The sequence below is a fragment of the Vigna umbellata genome, chromosome 5, assembly GCF_029865625.1.
Source record: "Vigna umbellata cultivar VRB3 chromosome 5, Vumbellata_1.0, whole genome shotgun sequence".
Classification (NCBI taxonomy): domain Eukaryota; kingdom Viridiplantae; phylum Streptophyta; class Magnoliopsida; order Fabales; family Fabaceae; genus Vigna; species Vigna umbellata.
In genome coordinates this window covers 52673123-52695439 of record NC_142169.1, presented here as the reverse complement: position 1 = coordinate 52695439, position 22317 = coordinate 52673123, and the positions used below count along the sequence as shown (strand labels likewise).

The following is a 22317-nucleotide window of genomic DNA, read 5'->3' as shown; positions in this document are numbered from 1 at the left end:
TAGAGAATGGGAATAATACTTTACTTACGTATACCAGAAACAGTTATCAACAGCAGCAAAACCTTATCAAACAATATTTTACTGTGTGATGGAAATAATTTACTGGTACAAGTAAGAAATTAGGATTTATGAAGAAGCTTGATTCTACCTAACCCAGAAAGAAATGTGGAAATAGAGGGCTATAGCCAGAATAACGAAGCCTGCACCACTCAAAGTAGAAGAGAGGCTACAAGCACTGTGAGAGAGGAGATGGTGAAGCAGACAGCAAACTTAGGCTGTGCATTTTGTGTTGGTTGTGCTCCTGGTGCTCCAGCAATAGAACTAGATGGGACTATTTCAGAAGAGGGAGCCAAAGGGGGTTCTGTTACATTAGCTTCAATCAGGGGAGGGATTGGAGCCATAGCTGGTGGTAAGGAAGATTTGTCTATGAGTTGAAAAAGGCCTCCTATTTCAACTGGTTTCATGTAATTAGGAGTGCTGTTACCCAAATTTAAGCATCTGTTCCCTGCAGTAGGATGATGAAAATCATAAGCAGTAACTCAGACTTCATATGGTAGATCTGAATTTAATAGTAGGAAAAAACAAAATGAGTGAAGCCTATTTGAATTTATTGGAAAAATGAACCTTAAATGAATTACAAGAACCATACATAAAAGGTATGCACTTACTTCTGTATCTGTTGGCTGTTTGAGGGAAGCCTGTGATGAGACCATCAATGCGAGCATCCTGAACAAATGTGTTGATCTGCACAATTGGATCTGACAGGAAATCCCATGGCTGAGATACATATTCATTGTGGAATGTTTGTACGTAAACAGAGAGATTAGAAGATTTTAACTTTGGCACCGTCTTTGTAGAGCCAGTCAGGAAGTATTCATTTGTCAGGTACACAGAACCCTTTTTGATAACCACAGAACTAGCAAATCTTTTGATATCCGAAAGAGCTGAATCAGTGATATCACCAACAAACTCATCAATCATGTAGACAAGTTCATACTTTGTTTTCTCTTTGAATTTCAGTAGAACAGAACTGTCAGTAGACTGAATCATAACGTTTGGAGCCCCTGGTTTATCATAATCTGCTTTGCTCAAACTATCAATGACTGCATCAATCACGCTTAAGTTTTGTTTCCTTGCAAGATATGGTGCATTCTGACAAATGTAGAAAACAACGTAATTTCAGTTTAAACGAGAACAAATAAATTTTAGAAATTCATTATCTTATCATTTGACATGCTAAGAATACGCTAATATTATCATTTCTTCAAAAATATAATTCCTCACCCGAACACCACAGCCTTCTTGACCATTGTAAGGTAAGTTCTATTAGGTTTCAGGGTCATAACCCCACAAACCTTAATAATTTAGGGCACAGAGAAATATTAACTTTGAAGCCCAAATATGCTTATGGAACTGCCAATTAAACCCATTGCTTTTATCATTGTTGTTTTAATCACGATAACCATGAAGGAGATAATGACAATAAAAAATTGTACTTTGGATCCAACTCCATCCTAGCAACTCCCATAATCGACACACTTCAAGTATATTCGAATATAAAAAAGGTAACAAATATTAGATTGTAAAGTGTGAAATATTATTCAAATCTTAAATAATTAAATGTATATTTTTTATTTAAATTTGTATTTCTGAAGTCTTTTTTTTTTAATACATGATAATTTCATATCAAGTATACCTTCTCAACATTTTCCATTCATTGCAGTGATACATTTATATTTTTATAAGGTTTTACGGTATGAAAAAATCTCCTACAACTTTGGCCGCATAATTCGAATCTTTTTTTTTCTTCAAAAAATAGATCAGTATTTTAAAAACATCAGTTTTCTACCTTTTAGCTAAAAACATGTCATTTGAGTTCCTAAAGATCTCATTTTTCAAAATAATTGAAAAATACTTGTGATATGAACTATTAGAAAAAGAAAATTGATATGAGAAACCTTTTACAATTTTAAAGATAATGTTGTGTTAAAAAATAGTTTTCATAATTATAAAAAAAAACAGAATACAAATCTCAACTTATTATACAAATTTATTGGAATAAAATATTGTTGCCTATAAAAGAATTTTATTTTCTTTTTCTATAATTATAATTAATGCATTACACTATTTAATATATATTTTATAATACTTTTTAATTATATATATATATATATATATATATATATATATATATATTTTAAATGTTACTAAGAGTAACACTTTTTAAAAGATATAGTTAATTCTATATTAATCACACTTTAATATATAAATTTTATATAAAAATCATATTAATATTAATATATTTTAGTATTATATATAAAATATTAATGTTATATGTATTTAATATATAAGTATAATTATATTAAATTAATATTGATTTATATCAAATTATTATTTATGATATTAATATTTTAACTTACACGTTGAAATATATATATATATATATATATATTAGTTTATGGCTTAATACCTTTTTTGTTTCTCGAAAGAGAGAAATGTTTATCTCAAGTTGTGAAAAAACAGGTGAAGTTAATGTTTTTCGCTTTGTGTCAAAAATCTAATGGTGTAGGTGCTCCCTGGACAAAACATAATGAGTTGTCCAATTGTTGTCATTACGTGGTACTGTGAGGTTAAATGACGTGTAAAATTTAAATTTGAAAAAAAAATTGACAGAAGGTTAAAAGAAAAGAAGTTGCTTGCTCTGCGTTGTAGAAGATGCAGATGTTGATGGCGTGATGAAGACTGGCGATGAAGGGTTTGCTTACAGGTTTGAAGAGTTTGAGCGCTGATGGCAAATTTTGGTTCGGTGATTTTCGCCGGAAGGTTGAGCGTTTTTTTATTCGCGATGAACTTGCAATTAGGGTTCCTAATTTGGGGTTTCCTATCCTACGATTAGTGTTCATTTGGAATTTGGTTTTCCCAAGGTTCTCGATGATTATGTATGAGGCTCGATTTGGGTTTCTTTAGGTCTTTGCGGTTTCTTGCAGGTTTCGAAGGCGGAGATTTGTGGAGGAGCTCGTGTTTTGGTTACCATGGACAATATTGTGATTGAGTTTTGTGATGAAGGAGATGCGCGATTTGCTCGTAGATTTGGGATTAGAGGTTTCACTATGGTTGAATCGCAAGGAAGGAGATGAAAATTGGCCATGCTGGCTGGTTGTGATTGTTCGCGGTTGTTGATGGAGTTCACATGGTTGTTTCTGAGTTTTTTCAAAAGTCTGGCAGAGAAGATGATGGTGGTTTTTTGGTTTTGTTGCGGTGGCACATGGAGGAGGAAAATATGATTTGGTTATTAGGAAGAAGCTGGTAGCCTTAGCGGTGGTCTGAGGTGTTGATGACGACGGTTTGTGACTCTAACGTTTCTGGAGGTGGAAGATGAAATAAATTCAAAATTGACATGTCATTTTATGTGTCAGGTATGAGAAAAAGTGAACAACTCATTAAATTTTGACCACGAAGGCCACTGCACGTTATATTTTTTACGCCATAAGCAAAATCAAATTAATTTTATCCGTTTTTTCACAACTTTATACTCTTTCCAACTATTTTAGAAAAGTATGACCACTTTAAACATTTTACTCTTTCGAGAGACCAAAATAAATATTAAGATTTAGTTTATTTACAAAAACACTTGTCAGTTTATATATAGCATATTTATTATACTAAAAAGCATTTCTGAAAATTATCTAAGAAAATATATCTAGTTTTTCAAGTAATAAAATTATTTAATTAGTTTTAAACAAACGTACACTGTTTTAGTAAATAAAAAAGATTATTTTTATTTATTAAAGAAAATAATAATCTAATTATAAAAGATAATTAAATAAAATTTTATATTTTATAATATATATATATATATATATATATATATATATATATAATATTATATATTTAGTTCTTTATGTTTTAAAATATCAATATTTTTATTTTAATGTTATCATTATTTTTATTTAATATTTTAGTTAACACTGGCCACGGAATCATTCAACCAGTTCTCGTCTTCCAGCTCCAATGGAGAGCCTGTGGCGCGCGGCGCTTGGCATGTCGGAGAATTCCACCAACTACGACGGCGTCGAGTTTTGGTCCAATCCCGAGCGAACTGGATGGCTCACCAAGCAGGGCGAGTACATCAAGACCTGGCGCCGCCGTTGGTTCGTCCTTAAGCAGGGCAAACTCTTCTGGTTCAAGGACTCCGCCGTCACACGCACCTCTCGACCACGCGGTGTCATCCCCGTCGCCACGTGCCTCACCGTCAAAGGCGCCGAAGACATCCTCAACAAGCCCAACGCATTTGAGCTTTCCACGCGCTCCGACACCATGTACTTCATCGCCGATTCCGAGAAGGAGAAGGAGGACTGGATCAACTCCATCGGTCGCTCCATCGTCCAGCACTCCAGATCCGTCACTGATTCCGAGATCGTCGATTATGATAACAACTCCGCCAAGCGCTGATGACGTGCTCTGCTATCCAATTGCCTCTTTCGGTGAATTCTCCTTTTCTTTGTCCGTTTTACTGTATTTGTGTACATTATAATTTATTACATCGACGCCGATCGTGCTCGTTCTTGCGAGGAAACTCTGTTTATGTACCTAAACTGCTATGAAATTGTAATGTTTTTGGGTTTCGTGGATATGTCCAATCTTTTCGATGTAATTGTAATAGTACGGTGAAAACTTATAACAAGTTATGTATTAGAGATCTCTTCCTACTCTGGATCGATGCAAACCCAAGGTTCATGAAAGCTATTGTCCGCTTTTGGCTCTTGGTATCACTCCAAAAGTTTTCTGATAGTGTATATAAATCTATGATTATCTCTAATTTTTTATCTTTAATTTTATGCGATGTGTGACTTTGTGTGTACCAACATGGTTTCAAAAGGAAGCTTTCCCAGAAATTGAAAAAGGAAAACACTCAAACACTTCTTCGGTGACAGCAGATTGATGTTTGATCATTGTAAGCATTGCAAAACATATTAGAGACAGCATTTGAATTAACAAAATTATCGACACAAAAACAACTCACAAACTCGAAATTTTACCCTTACTTTCGTGACGTACTAAATAGACATTTAAAAATCAAGTGGTTTATTAGTTTAGTATTTGATATTGTCTTATCTCAAGAAATATTGTTCCTCCAGTAATAAGGATTACTACATGGCTATAACAGCAAAACAATTCATAGTTTAATTTAATGCCTAGGTACATCTAGTTCTCTAATTTTGTATTCATTTTTCTCAAAGTTGATTAGAACATTCAGAAGTAGTTACCTAATGCTGCCAACAATAGTTACTTGACTGTCTCCTTATTGCTACTTGGGTGTTTACAAGGATGAAATTAATGCCTCTCAATGATCATGACAAATGATTTTTTTATGGTTTACCACATCTTTCACAGTTAACTGTGCCTTACTGCATTTTACTACAGATATTACATGTTCCCATAATTTACAGTCAATGGAACGAATTAAAGACTAAATTACTGAAATAATGGTCAGAACAGAACGTACCTCAATGATGATCACAACACCTAGACCTTGCGTGGAATTCAAAAACTCTGACAATGTTAACAATTTTACTGTCTCGTTAAATTTTGGATTTCTATACAAATTGGAGTTGCTAAACGGGCTCAGCATTGAGGCTGCAGGGAAAAGGAAGAAAAGAAAAATACAGCCATCAAATATTTGTTTTTACATTTTCGTATATTGATAGGTAAAATATATTCATACAAAAGGAAATGCAACCGAGGGCCAAAACAAAAAGCATGAGATTAGTCTTTCAAACAGTAACAAATACTCGGGATTTGTCAGATCAGGGATAGGTCCATATCCAGCCTTAAATCATATATTTTACACATGAAAACACTATGACAACTAAAATTGATTATTCTGTGAAGAAAGGTTTTGTTCCAATTATTCCTAACACATGATTTGCTTGCATTGTGTATTTATATCTAATTAGACATGAAATTTCACTTAATTAAGGTATAAGGCATTCACTGTTTGATAAGTCTCTTGTATAAATAACCTGAATGAAGAGTATTGGACCATTTGACTTACGGGTCAAGCTTGATATATCATTCCAATACAAGTCGAATGCAAATATTCCATCACCAGATTGGATATCTGGAATAGATTTGCTAAGGCTGCTGAATTCTGATCGAGCAACATTTGTGTTCGGGATAAGATCAATAGAGCTAAAGCAAAACGGTATTCCATCCTTTGACATCTGAACAGGACAGTCAAGAACATCCGCACCATCTGAAAAAGCCTTTTCATACGCTAAGTCGGTACAAGGAGGATATTCTCCACTCGCTCCATATTTTGAGATGACCAAAGTGTTTACTGAGACATGATCAAAATGAACGTATCTGGTTAGCAATGATGCAATTTACACCAGCATAGAACTGCACATGAATCAAGCAGGGATAGACTAAAGAACAAGATGAGTACATAATCATACAAGCATCACAAAGCATTGATTTTAGGGATTTTTCTTCCTGCATCCCATATTACCAGAAAAAAACTAAAGTTCTCTCCTTCACGCCACAGCTGCTGCTATTGCTGCCGCTAATGTCGCTGCACCTCGTTCTCCAGTACACTCAGTGAGCGGAAGAAGAGAGAGCTCATTTTGGAAAGTTCATTTCGAAAGCTATCATTTATATTCTGAAAAGTTTATTCTAAAAGTTTTGTTCTGAAATATATCATATATGTTCGAAAAAACTTATTTTGGAATTTTTTTTTGGGAAAGCTCATTTCAAAATGCATTTTCAGAAAGTTAGTTCTAAAAATTCCAAAAAGTTTGTTTCGAAAGATTAGGTAATCAGGAAATCAGAAGTAGGAAGAAAAAGCCTGACTTTTAACGCACCTTTTTTCGGATCATTGAGGCCCATGTGTGCAAAGCAGTCTGCATAATAAGAACAGAAATGAATAGTCATATCCATCCTAATGAACAAATACAATCTCTCCGTAGAAGAAAAATGGTAATAGTAGGCAAGATGCTATCAGTTTGTACAAGAAAGGTTATCCTAAAAAAATGGAGAAACGTAACTTACCTATAGCTGCAGATGACGTTAGAGGGAAGTCAGACAACACACCATCAACAGAGAAGTTTCCATTCTCAATGAAACTTAGGTGCTCGGCAATAGGGTCATAGCTGTAATCGTAGCTGATTGGAATATCATTCATGAAAGTTGAAGCAAAGACTTCCAGCCCCACTGTGTGCGCATCGGAGACCAAAGATGTATGAGGTTGTAGATAATGACTCTTTGGATCCACAGGCCATATGTAGCCTTTGGGAACAAGAATTCCTGAAGCAAATGTCTTGATAGATGTTAGATTTTTTAACAGTGAAGCATAACTCTGGTTGGTTGATGGATCTACTTCCTCGTTTTCCGGAAACCTGAAGACCAGTTTTGTTGTTTTTGGATTGATGAATGTTCTAATGCTTCTGAGGAAACCAGCTTCAGGTGATGAGATGTAACTGACATTTACTGTTGTGGAAACAGAACGTACGAAGTTTTTCATACTCAATTTGTGTTGTGTGTAGAATGCATCATGCTGCAAAATATCCGAAAAAAGAGACGTTTAGTTTTGTGAAAAACTAGAATACTACGTAAATGAAAATCATTATACCTGTATATTCAACCACAATCCTGGCGGGGATGCTGTTTCAACCACATCATTCACAGAAAGAATTTTGAATGCATTGTTATCAAGCCTGTTTGTTCGTGCGTAATTTCCCTGAACCACTGTCCAGTAACTAAAATAGTCAGCAATTAATATATCTATCTATCTGTGTGTGTATGTAATTCATAGTAAATGACAGATATTGCCAGATGAAAAATGTACATATGCTGCTTAATCGATGACTTACCTTGAAGTTGATTTGGAGAACAGGATTGAAGATTTCAATTCATTTATAAAGATCGAGAAAGAGATTACGGCATAATCTATCAAAAGATTAGCCTTTTTTCTATTATCATCAATAATCAATGTCCCATACTCATTGTAATAAGCAAATATGTATATAAACTCTAGGCCTCAAAAATGATAATTTCTATTGCAAGATAGTATCCATCATATTCCCAGAACAATCTACTATTATGGAAACACATTTTTCTTGATTGTATAAGTTGCCATTAAATTATCTAATTAAGAACGGTATTAATTATTGAAGACACAGCTCTGATCGGTCCTCTCCTGCAGATAAACACTCCGACGCTCAAGTCAGTCTTTTTCCAAAAAGTCTCAACACTGTCATTATTTCGATCAAAAGTACCTTTACCTGGACCTCCATCTCATATTTATAAACTTGATTTCTAATAACAACGGTTACGTGTTAATTAATGCCATATTCATTTCATATATTTTATTTCCTATTGCTCGCTACCGCATTGATTGACCTTTAATGCTCTTTAATCGCCTATGATTCGCCTCCTCCCCCTCTCGGCTTTAACCGATCGGGCCATCTCCTTATCAAACTGAGCCTCCTTCCGTGCCCACTGGGTACACTACACTACATAAGCCCCCCAAGCCCCAAGCGAAAGTAAACGCGAAAGGGGTGGTGCCCCGTGAATCGTAGTGACTGTTGATTGATTGAACATGACATACTTGTTGGAGCTGAAAGGTTGCGCCTTTCCACCTGAACACTGCCATTTCATGCGAAGAGTCACATCTTTTCCACCGTTAGATCTCTTGGCCATGGAGGGCATTGATCCGCTCTTAAAACTGCTTTTGCGTGCTATAAATAGGGACAGGGTCCACTTCATTTTCGTTGCATTCCTTCTTCCTTTCCCGCTCCGAATCTCACTACCAAAAAAGGTGATTATGTCTTCCTCCACCTGGTCTACCGATGAGCTTGCTGGCGAAGGTCGCGGGTATGCTGACGATGCGGAAGAGTCATCACCGTCAGTGGGGTCCTCAATCCTAGGGTCAGAAGGCGACAGTGGTCGTCCCGGGCACACCTCCGATGAAATCATATTAAACGTTGACAACTCTCTCGAATGGTTCGGGATCAACCCACCCTCACAGATAAAGGGGTACCAATGGGCTCCCCATGAGGTTTGTTGTTACTCCCCCTACTTCACTACTAGCAAATCCATAACGCTATTAGTTGAACGAGTGGATTTATTGACCGACCTAAAGGATGCGGAATACATCTCTTTAGTAGTATGCCGACCGAACGAGAGGGCTTGTCACGGTCGTGAAGGTTACGGATTAGATTTCTTCTATGTCTATGTTACCTTATTCCGCGATTTGGGGGTCCGTCTTCCCTTTTCTGAGTTTCAAATGGGTGTTTTGCGGGAACTCAACGTTTTCCCTACCCAACTTCATCCCAATGGGTGGGCCTTTATGCAAGCCTTCTGCGTCCTGTGTACCGCTCTGGTCTTAACCCCTACTCCAGCTTCTTTCCTCTACTTCTTTCGCGCTCTTCCTCACCCGAACAAATCTTGGATATCTCTAACCCCTGTAAAGGATATGTAGCTATTTACCCTGTTTAACACTTCGTACAAAGATTTCAAAACTAACTTTTTCAAAGTTGCCATAAGATGTTCCGACCAGTCAAAGTTTTATTTCGATGACGGCCAACCAAAGTTCCCATTTTACTGGACCGAGAATCCTAGGAAAGTGATCTCCTAGGCTAAAGCTGACATGACTCCCGAAGAAATAGATATTATCGGCCAAATCAACCAGTTACCCCGCAAGACCTCGTCTCACAAGCTCATCGGCCTACTTGGGTCTGACACTCTACGTGCTAGAGTGTTCGGTAAGTTGTCTTTTACTTCCTATTTGTTGATCAATCACTATTGACTCGTCTAAATTTGTCTTATCATTTCAGATATATTTGGCGGGATGGAGAAGCATCAAGCTTTCTTACGCATGATGTCTCGTAAGAAGGACCTAGAGAAATCAGGCGCAGGCGCTTCCTCCTCGAAGATGGTCGCTCCTAAATCTCCTTATACCCATGCAAATACCACCCTGAAGGCTTCCGATTCCTCAAAACCTTCTGTCGCCTCTACCAAGCCCCCGAGCACAAATGCTTCAAGGGATGATTCGAAGAAGAAAATCCCTCGTGACAAACTCGTTCCTTCCAATAAGAAAAGGAAGATCACTGGTCCCCTTGACCCGCACGTTCAAGTCGTCGAACGACTTCAATTTAACCTTACCCCTGAGGAAAAAACTCCTTTCAAACAAATGTCACCCGGGGAAGCTTTGGACATGGCCTACGAACTCACGTCTCGGGCCATCATCTGTATGAATTACGCTGTTGGTTCCACCAAATCTCTGTTAGCCGAAGAGCTGGACACCGTGCGATAAGAATTAGAAACCTCCAATATCCATTCCCCACTAGGCAAACGACCAAGGGGAAATGACACCGTGTAACTCCGTAGCTGGGGCATTGAAAACATTATTGTGTTCCTGGCAACTTACACATTTTTGCACGAAACCACCACAATCTTTTTCCATCGTCGGCCAAAAGAAATTTGCCATCAATGTTCGAGCTCTGACCGCTCGACCTCCCGTCTATCTGCCATAAATCCCTTCATGCAACTCCCTCATAACGTACTTAACCTCTTCTTTGGATAAGCACTTCAACATCGGCGTAGTATAACCTCTTCTATACAAATCCTCTCCCACCATAATGTATCTAGCAATTCTTTTCCCCTCCTTCATTGGGAGGGTTATTCCCCCCGTCCTGCTCCTTCATCAGCTGAATCACTTCCTTCCTCCAATCATTTTGTCTGACGGTGTTACATACATGAAGATAATCAATGGTTGGTTTCATTAAGACTTGCCTAATAACAATAAGACAATTGTCCCTTCTCCTTTCCCCCGGCCAGCTTGGACAACCTATCTGTCCGAACATTTTCCTCTCGAGGAATATGTTTCACTTCCACAGTTTTAAACTGAGCTTCCGCTGCTTAGCCTTGTGAAAGTATTGCAATAAATGATCATCCTTGACCTGAAAATTGCCCTTCATATGCCCCTCCACCAGCTGAGAATCCGTCCTGCATTCCAGGAATTCGACTCCCAAATCTCGTGCCAACTCCATGCCTGCCAATAGAGCTTCATACTCCGCCTGATTGTTACTTACTTTGAACCTAAAGATTAATGACTGCTCGACAATTATCCCGTGCGGTCCCTCGACCCATCAACATAAAGCCTCCAACGTCCCTCTCCCCCCTCTTCTATAGGTAGCTCAACAGCAAAATCAGCCAAATGTTGCCCTCGTACCGACCCGCGCGGCTCGTAACGCAAACTGAACTCTGAAAGCTCAATCGACCATCCCGCCATTCTGCCAGCCAAGTCTAGCTTTCGCAAGATTTTGGCTACAAGATAATCGGTTCTAACCATCATCTGATGCCCTTGAAAATACGGTCTAAGTCTCCGAGCGGCATTAAGCAAGGCTAAGGCCACCCTCTCCACTTGTTAATAACAAGTCTCGGGATCCTTGAGACTCATGCTTAAGAAATAAACTAACTTAAACTTTGGGGTTTTTTGTACCAAGGCAGCACTGACTGCCCCATCCGTCGCCGCTAAGAAAAGTTGCAACTCATGTCCTGGCTCCAGTCTCCCCATGACAGGCAGTTCAGTAAGAATTTCCTTCACCTCTGTAAAGGCCTTCTTACACTGATCACTCCAGCTTCCTTGGGAATTTTCTTCATTACCCTCAGTATAAGGCGTATACGCTCGGCTAGCTTGGGAATAAACCTGGATAAGGAGGTTAGACGCCCTACTAGCCTTTGAACTTCCTTGATGTTTTGTGGGCTCCTCATCTCCAGCACCGCCCTACACTTGTGAGGATTAGTCTCAATTCCCTGTGCCGTCAACATGAATCCCAGAAACTTTCCTGCTGGGACACCGAACGTGCACTTTGTTGGATTCAGCCGCATTTCAAACCGACGCAACTGCTCAAACACTTCCTCCAAATCTTTCACATGCTCCTCCACCGTCCGACTTCTTACAACCATGTCGTCTACGTACACCTCCATGCACCTCCCGATCTGCTGTTGGAACACCTTGTCCATAAGCCGCTAGTACGTGGCCCCCGTGTTCTTCAAACCAAAGGGCATCACATCGTAGCAATAATTAGACCGTTCAGTTATAAATGTTGTCTTCTCTCGGTCCGGATGATACATGGGAATTTGGTTATATCCCGAATACGCATCAAGGAAGCTAAGCACCTGATACCCCGAGGCTCTATCCACTAGCCCATCAATGCTGGGAAGCGGGTACGCATCCTTTGGGCATGCTTTATTCAAATCAGTAAAGTTGGTGCACATTCTCCATTTTTCGTTGGATTTCTTCACCATCACCACATTGGCCAACCAAGTTGTGTACTTTACTTCATGAATAAAACCTGCCTCCATAAGCTTCCGGACCTCCTCGTCCACTGCTCTTCTTTTTTCTAATCCCAGCCTCCTCCTTTTTTGGGCGATTGGCCGTGCATTTGCAAACAAGGATAGCTTGTGAGAAATTACACTAGGATGAATCCCCGGCATATCAGCTGTCGTCCACGTGAATAGATCTTTATTTGCCATCAAAACCCGACAAACCTCTCGACTCTATGGCTCCGTAAGGCTTCTACCAATGGTAGTACTCTGATCCCCCGTCGTTCCCCATACAAACGGTTGTACCTCCCCCAACGGTTCCATCCGGTCTTCCATGTTCATCCTCAGGTCCAGCTCCGCCATAGCCACTTGCGATCCTCCTACCTTCGTAGTTGAAACCCGTGGTTTCACTTTTAACCCCGCCACATAGCATTCTCGAGCCACCTTTTGATCCGCCCTAACAACCCGAATTTTCCAATCGTCAGATGGATATTTCAGTGTCAAATGCGGAGTAGATACAATGGCCCCGAAGGCATTCAAACATGGTCGGCCTAGCAAAACATTATAAGATGTGTTAGCTCCCACCAGCCAAAATCGAACTCTCAACTCCTTGGCGCTATTCTCCGCCCCCAAGCACATTCTCAGATCAACATAACCCCTCGTATCTACTCTTTCCCCTGCAAATCCCAAGATTTGCTCATGGAATGGCATGATCATGTCCTCCGAAAGGTCCATTTGCTGAAAAGTCTTCCAGTACAAGATGTTGGCCGAACTTCCCTGGTCGACCAGAACCTTACCCACACTATACCGGACAATCACCGCCGTTATGACCATCAGATCATCCTAATTAGGATCAGGAGCATGAAAATCCTCGTCCGAAAAGGTTATCCTCGGCATTGATCTTTTTGTCACCTCCACACGGTGAACACTATGCAGACTTCTCAAGTGCCGCTTTCGCACTGATGCCGAAGGTCCCCCACCAGCAAATCCTCCCGAAATAGTATTAATTACGCCCCGTAAGGGTCGTTCTCTGCTCCTACTTCGGCTTCTCCGATCCTTCTTTGACCGGTCATCCTTCCCAAGATAATTACTCCTCTTAGGTGGACGTCCGGCTTCTCCCGGGGGGCTTCGTCCCTTATCTTGTACATACCTTCTCAAATGCTCTACCTGTACTAAACTTTCCAGTTTATCCTTCAGTGTAATACAGTCCTTCGTGGTGTGTGCCAGGTTCTGATGATATTGACAATGCTTCCGCCCATCAGCCCCCTTAGGAGTAGGCGATTGTGCTAGGGTTAGCAAGTCAGCCCTTAACGCTTCCTCCATCACCTTCGCCCTTGGTGCATTCAAAGGCGTATAATGAACGTACCAAGGCACCCTGGGAGGTCTCTATGCCTCTGCTCGCTTGCTCCTTCACTTCTCCCCAACATCCGTCCTCCATCCTTCCTCCCCTTGTTGGATCTGGCTAGCGGAAGCGCCTCTTCTCTCTGTGCTTGCTAGAAAGCACGCCCCTCTTCAATTCGAATAAATCTTGCTGCCCTATTCTGCAGCTCGGCCAACATCTGGGGTTCCTCTGCATAAAGGAAGTCCGCAAAAGGGCTCGATCTCAACGTCGTTGTCAGGACACCTATGATTAACTTCTGGTCCACATTTCTTATTTGACGCGCGGTTTGATTAAAGCGGTCCATAAACGCCTTAAGTGTTTCCTCTCTCCCTTGCCTCATCCGGACTAAAGCAAGATACGACAATCCCTGCGTTTTGTTGGATGCGTATTGTTGACTGAATAAATATCTTAGCATTGCGAACCTGTCCAACGTCTCCGGTTGCAGTGAATGAAACCAATCCAACGCCTCATCTTTCAGAAACAATGAGAACACTCTGCACCAAACCGAATCATCTGAAGAATAAATCGCCATGGCATCAACAAAAGACCTAAGATGCTTTTCAGGATCAGTTATCCCTCCATATTTTTCCATTACCGGGAGAACTTTATTTTCAGGCATGGGCGCCCTCATCACCGCTGCGGTAAAAGGATGAAGCCCCTCAGCTTGATCAGGGCGTTCAACAAGCACTAAATAGTCTTCACGGACCGGGTTGTTCATAGGTATTGGATTCTCCACATTGTATCCCGGCCGATTTCCCGCATTTTGCCCCTCGTGATTCTCCACATTCTGCCCTGCCTGATTCCCTGCGTTATGCCCAGCTTGATTCTCCACATTTCTCCCTCCACCCTGCATGTTACGTCTTGAGGCATTAGTTACTTCTTGCGTCCCCTTTTCACGCGTAGGATGGTTACTCTCCCCCCATTCTCCGGATTGGTGACCTCGTTATTCACCGACTGCACCGACACCCCGTTGCCCCGATCCACCCTTATTGCAACCATCTCCGCTCTCAACTCCTGCATCTGCCTTTGCATTTCTTGTAACACCTGTAACTGAAGCTCCTCTGTCATTGCGGTCTCACTTGGGTTTCCTCAACACACTCTCGGCCCCACGGTGGGCGCCAAAATGTTTCAGTATGTAGGTCCAAGACTGTGCTACCTTCTCTTCCAATGTGCTGCCAATGCGTCCTCCCTCAAGATATCAACTCCACAGCTCTGATCGGTCCTCTCCTGCAGGTAAACACTCCAACGCTCAAGTCAGTCTTTTTCCAAAAAGTCTCAACACTGTCATTATTTCGATCAAAAGTACCTTTACCTGGACCTCCATATCATATTTATAAACTTGATTTCTAATAACAACCGTTACCTGTTAATTAATGTCATATTCATTCATATATTTTATTTTCTATTGCTTGCTACCGTATTGATTGACCTTTAATGCTCTTTAATCGCTTATGATTCGCCTCCTCCCCCTCTCGACTTTAACCAATCGGGCCATCTTCTTATCAAACTGAGCCTCCTTCCGTGTCCACCGGGTACACTACACTACAGTGATCATGTGCATGCAGGGCATGCCGTCGGCTATTTCCAGAGGTAAAACCTTCCAGGGTTGGGAGGGCTCTAAAAATTTTAAAACTAACATATGTATTTGGTTATTACATTCATTTCTTCATATTGAAATTTTTTTGAGAAATTTCTTTATCTTTTAGAAGATTTTTTTAATAATTTTGTTTATTCTTATACACTCTTTTGAAGATTCAAATCATATAGATATAAAGACTAATAATAATATATAATGGAAGCACAAATCTGAGTTTATATACTCTGAAATTATAAGTTAAGCACGACTTAACACTTACTAAAATGGTGTTATAGTGTATCATAGTAAAATTTCTTCAACCATAACTTATGAGTAAGGGTGTGGTTAAAAAATTAAGTATTGTAACTATAGAATGATTAGAAAATAATTATAGATGACTTATATGATATCTTTATAAACTATACTTTTTAAGTATTTTTATATTTATTTTATTGATAAATTAGTACCACATCCCATGAACCAATTCACTGAGTATAGTCAGCTTCTAATTGTGCCAACCGACTTCTGTAGATTTTATTTAATCTAATCTAACCCATTTTAAGTGTTTGTATTCTTAACAAATATATAATTAACTAAATTAATCAATTTTTTAATCTATGCAAATTAGTTAAAAGAATCTTATATATGCATGTAGAGATGGAGGAATGCATGATATTGTGTAACAATTAAATACATCATTAACATGAGTAGAACTTACGGAAGACATTGTTGGAACGTAGCTCCTTTAAGGTGTAATCCACAGAAAAATAGCCGCTGGTTATTACACCATTAACTGGGTAAGTGCTACTTTTATATTTAGCAATTTGAGCAATATTAGTGGCATTTTCAAGCTTGAGGTCCGGGACGCAAATCCCCAGCGAATCTTTCGTTAATTGCACGTCACACCATAGAATGACATTTTTTAAACTAGCAATTACAGCAAAAAGATACGCACTATCACTGGAATCAGGAAATATCCCTGAAAAACCACCACGAGCTATGACCAACGGTGGATTTCCTGCACCATACAACTCCTCCATGTCAGCTTCAAGACACAAAGTACACACCGCATTTTTTCCATAAAAATCCATTCAAAGGACATGCAAAACTCTATTCACTGTGCCTTTCTAAATTACATAACCAAACTTTAAGATCTAACATCATTAAGATACATTTGTAGGAATTTCCATACAAGTTTATATTTAATAATTCACAAAGTTTTGGATTTGATGACGAAAACACAAGGAAAATATTAAAGAAAATAATTATATCATAAGAGAAGAGTGCATATTAAAACTAGTAGGCGTTTTCTAGCTATTCCTCATAAGAGTATTACGGTTTCAGGCTAATACCACATAAAGTTGTTCTACATAATAAAAGTGAAATTTATCATTAGAACAAAATTTGAATGAGATCTTGAAAGATCTTATATCCTAAATGACATAATTGCACTAAAGATGTTCAGCGGAGGAATAAATATACTAGTCGAAGTTGTAGGGATGATGAGAGTGGTGTTATTTTCTCTGTTCCGAGTGACAGTAAGTAAGGGTTTAGGTAGCCCGAAAAGAAAATAAAAATATATGAAATTATGTGACGCAAATAGGATGCGGGAAGAAACTGCTTTTAAGAAGGTAGATTAAGAGATGTGGGGGCCTTGAAGCCAAATTGATAGAGAAAAGTTTGTCTTTAATGTGGGATAATGAAGAAAGAATTATGTTAACATATAGTTACTTTCAGTTCTGAATTTTTCTTAGACATTTGTTTCATTATTATAAAGATGGTTGAAAAAAAAAGGTTAAATCAAATTAAAGAGATACTTTGTATATCAATTTTAACGACAAAAATTAAAATATGGATTTCATTTTGACACGAATATAAAGATTAAAATCATTATAAATTATTTAAATATTTGTATTTCTTTCACACCTCTACGTATGAAAAAGTATTATATGCTCATGTATTACTACCTAATAGTCCCCACTAATTCTACGCATTAATTTTTAATATAAAATAAAATACTTTATGATGACTTAGTAGTTTATGTTTATGACTAATAGTACTTGAGATATTTCCGTGAAGGGAGTGATGATCCTGGGGATGCAACCGTCTGGGACACACATTTTAGAGATGAATTTACATATACAAACACGAAAGAAATGTAATAAACACAATAAATATATATTATAAAATTTTCAAAATGTTTCTTTTTATCTTTATAACTTTTTCTTTACAATACTCATTGATTGTAGTTGTTATGATCTCTCTGTCAGAAAGGGGGAAGATTTTCACCTTCCATACCGTGATTTGTAACTTTTGGTTACTTATTTATCTCTATAACGGGGCTGACGTTTGTACCATATCTTTCTGAAGGTGGCACTATCTGATTGGTTTATTTCATTATCAATTAATTTCTGTTTTAAAATTATAATTCATTTATTTGTATATTTGATTTATTGCAAATTTTGTGTATTTATACTCATGACAATAATAAATATATAAGTATATAGAATACAGATGTTCAAGAATAGTAGGGAGAAAACATCTTCGTTTCATGTATACCAAATAAAAAAAATGTTTGATAGATTGAAGGAACACTTGATCAACACAAATAACAAAACACAATATTAAAGATAGAATGGAAAAATATTTCTAATAAATATATCGATCAATATGAAAAAAAAAAATTCAATTAAGTTTGTGTCTTTGTTACAGTAATTTTTATCTTAATACATATGCACTCTAGATCAATAATGTTAATATGTAATATCAGTGGCTTTTATAACGAGCTTCTTGAACGAGAAGATGAAATTTAAAGTGTGCAAAAATATATCTAGTAATTGCAATAAAAATTTTGATTTCTCATTTTCATTATTCAAAAGTGGTCATTTATATTTAAATTTTTTAAGTTTTGCTATTAAAACCTTTAATATTCAAGGTTGAAATTCAGTGAATTAATTCTTAAAATATTACTGTAATTATAAGATTGAGTTGCATCATATAATGTAATTGATAATTTATTTTTTTTAAATATTTTTAGGATATATTTATTAAAGGTTTAACATTCATATAATCTCTATTTTCGGTGATTTTTCTCAAATAGGTCTCTCACTTATTTTTTTGTCTCAATTAAGTCTTCATTTTTTAAAAATTGTAACAATTATGTTCTTGTCATTAGTCCTTAGTTCTGTACTAACACCGTTAAAGAGGTGTCGCATGTTAGCTCATGATTTTTTTGAATTTTTAAATATTTTTTAATTATTTTTTTTTATTCTTTTGAAAAATGAAAAAAATTGTCACGTATTAAGCTGACATTGTGTCATGTGGCAATGACAGTGTCACTTGTCACTGTCAGGCCACATGTCATTGCTTTTATCTCAATTTGGTTCCTATATATTTTGTTTTGTATCAATTTGGCCTCTATATTAAATTATTAAAAGATTAAACTAAATATATTTTTTGCTCAAAAGGGTCTCAAGAAAGTTGATGCACGAATAATTTTAGAAGATTTAACTAAACGAAATAACGATATGTACATTTTCTAAATTTTTGTTTTTAAATCTATTTTTATTAAGTGAATTTTTGGTGATCCAAGTCTTAATATTTAATTCCAGAAACACTTTTTATGAATTGTCAAAGAAGTATTAAGACTATTTTTGTATATCATTTTCCAAAAATATTTATTATTAAAATGTTAATTTTTATAATTTGTTCATTCACATAATTTAAGGTAAATGATTTCATTTGTTGTTTAATTTTGTAGAAAAATTTTAAATGAGTTTATTTATTTTTATTTGTCTCAATTTAGTTTTTGTTTTGAAAATTGTAATGCAATTAAGTTATTTTCGTTAATACTACATAACTAAAAATGTGTTGTATGTTAGTTCGTAATTTTTTTATTTTTCTAATAAAAGAATATCAATTTGTATAAAAAAATTTGTAAAAATTTATATACAAATTAAATTTTGTTTGAATTTGGAAAGAAAAAAATTTGTTTAATTTTAAAAAAATTAGGATTAAATTGAAACAAAATAAAAATACAAGGATCAAATTGAGACAAAATAGAAATACAAAATCAAATTGAGACAAAATAAGAATATAGGAACTAAATTGTGATAAATACAGTGTCACATGACACTGTCAATGCCACGTCACACTATCATTGTCACGTGACACAATATTAACTTGATATGTGACAATTTTTTTTATTTTAAAAAATAAAAAAAATTAAAAATTAAAATTAAAATAATTAAAAAATATTTAAAAATTCAAAAAAATCACGAAGTGACATATGATACCCTCTTTAACGGTGTTAGTACAAACCTAACGACAAGAGCCTAATTGCTTAAATTTTTCAAAAATAGAAACACAATTAAGACAAAAAAAAAAAACTGAGGACCTAATTGAAAAAAGTCTCGGAAAATAAGAACTATCTGAATTATTAAACCTTTATTAAATGGTGTCTAACCAATTTCTAATGTAATTTTAAGTAATATATCGTATGATGAAATTTTTGAAATTTAATTTAGTATTAAAAGATTTATATCATTCTATAAAGTTAAATTTAGGTATAATACCTATTTTGGTCCGAATTTTAGTTGGAAATATTCAAAATGGTCCCAATTTGTTTTTGCTGTTTAATGTTGTCCTAAAAATCATAATTTGTGTTCAATTTAGTCCTTTTTGCAAACGCCTTTTAAATCGTTAACGGCCCAAATGTCAAGCAATGCAATCAGTGAATGACGTGGACCACCACCGCTGTTCATCTTCTCCGTCCAACAATCACCCAGAAACACCACTAGGACCATCTTCCCCTTCCTCCACCGTGGATCCCCATCAACGCCACTGCCTCTCCTTCTCAAACCATCACCATGGCGGCCCATCAGCGTTGTCGTTCGAACCCTAAATCAAACCGTTGTTCAACCTCACAAGCGTCACGCGCAATCCTCAATGCATCACCATCACCAGCCGCATCAGAAACCTGCGGAAGAACCCAGAAATCGCAAACTCCATTGATGCACGAAGCTTCAACCGCCATCGCAGAAGACCATCTTCGTCTTCTTCAATGCCTAGCCACAGAAGCCTCCGTAATCGAAAAAACCACCGCGATGCCAACATCTTTCACCTGCAAATTCCAAAATCAACATAACCCTAACTCGTCTAAACCATGAAACAGACCCGTCATCATCTTCATTGCGCTTCATGAATCCAATGCGCCATTACTGTCAACCCTTGAGTAGCGCCGCTTCTTCATTCACAAGCAACCATGAACGCAAGTGAGCGACGCAAGAGGAAGAAGCCACTAGGTTTTCCCCTTTCCCTCAATCTGAAACCCTAATTTTGGGTGAGAAATGGGCTGTCACGCGGCAACCCCTCATTGGTTGCGTCATGTTTCAGTCAAGACAAGTCCGCAGTTTAAGTGTCCACATCATTCACTTATTGCACTGCTGGACATTTGGCCGTTAACATTTAAACGGCGTTTGCAAAATGGATTAAATTGAACACAAATTACGATCTTTAGGACAACATTAAATAGCAAAAAAAATTGGGACCATTTCGAATATTTCCAACCAAAATTGGGAACAAAATAGGTATTATACCTTAAATTTACATTACAAAATTTTTTAAACTTATCTAAAACATAAGAAATTAAAAGTTATTAGTGAGATTTTAATAATTATATCCAAATCAATCTTTTAAGAAATGGAGTTACTTAAAAATATATAGTTATTACTTTAAGGTTTAATAGTTTTTTTTTCTAATATTTATTTTGATATCTTACTTTTTTTCAATTTAATTTCCATTTTATTTGAAAAGTATTAATGTTATATCTTCTCTTATATTTATCTTGATCCTGGTAGTACATGATAATATAAATCTTGTAAATATTTAAAATGACTCTTGTAATTTTTTTTAACTTGTTTTATATAACATTTTCATTCAATTGTGTCAACATAAATATAAGAATCACTACCTCTTTTATACCAAATAAAAGTTGAATTTATTCAATTTCTACTGAAAATAACTTTTTAAAAATCTTGATTATAAAAAATATATTGATGATTTAATATATATATATATATATATATATATATATATATATATATATATATATATATATATATATATATATTCAAATGATAAAAAAAACACTATTTTTTAGTTAGCTGATACCACTAAAATCATGAGTTTCCAGCTTGCACGGAGGATAATTTTAGCTTGGCAAGGATAAAACTTCTCTATATAAAAAACTCAGCTGACTTCGAAAAGTCACCAAAATCCTCACTTCCTTACCCACTCTAATTATAAAATCATCAAATTAACATATCAATATAATTTCCGAGGCACAAGAACACGGTACAATACAGTATATCAATCCTCAGCCTCGTTTATTTTCTTCTTTTATACAACAAACTTCAATTAAAATTCATATGTAATAAACGCACGGATAATTTTACTAATAACAACGAACTAACACGAACTCGACGCAGAAGAGCAAAGGAAAGTGAAATCAAGCTAAGGTGACCATTGATCTCAGATCACTCTTCTTTTTCTTATATGTGAGATAAATATATACAGCTGAAACATAATTATACCTCTTCCCTATATTAATTAGATCCAAAATTAAGTTCATTACGATATTTGAGAGTAATTATAATTGTAACGTATATTTGACTCTAACAGTAATATTCGAACAATTCCTCTGTTTATAATTTTTTTTTGTTTATTTTCTCAGCAACACTATGCAGAAGTGGAAAAAAAGAAAGAAGAGTGAAACGAGAGACGAACCAGAGAGAGTGTTCCAAGTGGTTGCGTTGGATCCTTGTGCAGAGACCTGACGAAGCACCGAGTGAAGAAGAAGAAACTGTAGGAGAGAGAATGAACGGAGAAGAACGCGTGGTTTCTACATTCCGGCGAAGTTTCTGTTTCCAATGAAGTTCCGGCAATACTTGGCGGAGAAGAAAACGAGAGTTTTGGTCACGCACTATTTATGGGTTGCAACTGCAACGCTCGAGTGATATATGATAGTGGA

General features: G+C 36.6%; 1 protein-coding gene and 1 pseudogene across 3 annotated transcripts; one reads left to right on the top strand and one right to left on the bottom strand.

Moving 5' to 3' along the window:
* LOC124845829 (glycerophosphodiester phosphodiesterase GDPDL4-like) lies at positions 1 to 22286 on the bottom strand. Of its 3 annotated transcripts, XM_088116768.1 has the most exons (10): positions 22074 to 22286; positions 16006 to 16305; positions 14868 to 14938; positions 7631 to 7746; positions 7051 to 7555; positions 6864 to 6902; positions 6056 to 6340; positions 5507 to 5637; positions 669 to 1152; positions 1 to 505 (listed from the first exon to the last, which is right to left on the bottom strand). In XM_088116768.1, exons 5-10 carry the CDS (start codon positions 7520 to 7522, stop codon positions 210 to 212), a joined length of 1707 nt encoding a protein of 568 aa, XP_087972894.1. In that variant the 5' UTR covers positions 7523 to 7555; positions 7631 to 7746; positions 14868 to 14938; positions 16006 to 16305; positions 22074 to 22286; the 3' UTR covers positions 1 to 209. The 3 variants fall into 3 exon arrangements, with proteins under 3 accessions (XP_087972894.1, XP_047178967.2, XP_087972895.1); XM_047323011.2 differs by lacking the exon at positions 14868 to 14938; XM_088116769.1 differs by lacking the exons at positions 14868 to 14938; positions 16006 to 16305; positions 22074 to 22286 and adding an exon at positions 7872 to 8009.
* On the top strand, positions 3967 to 4709 carry LOC124845830 (pleckstrin homology domain-containing protein 1 pseudogene; annotated as a pseudogene).
* Positions 22287 to 22317: the final 31 nt, after the last annotated feature.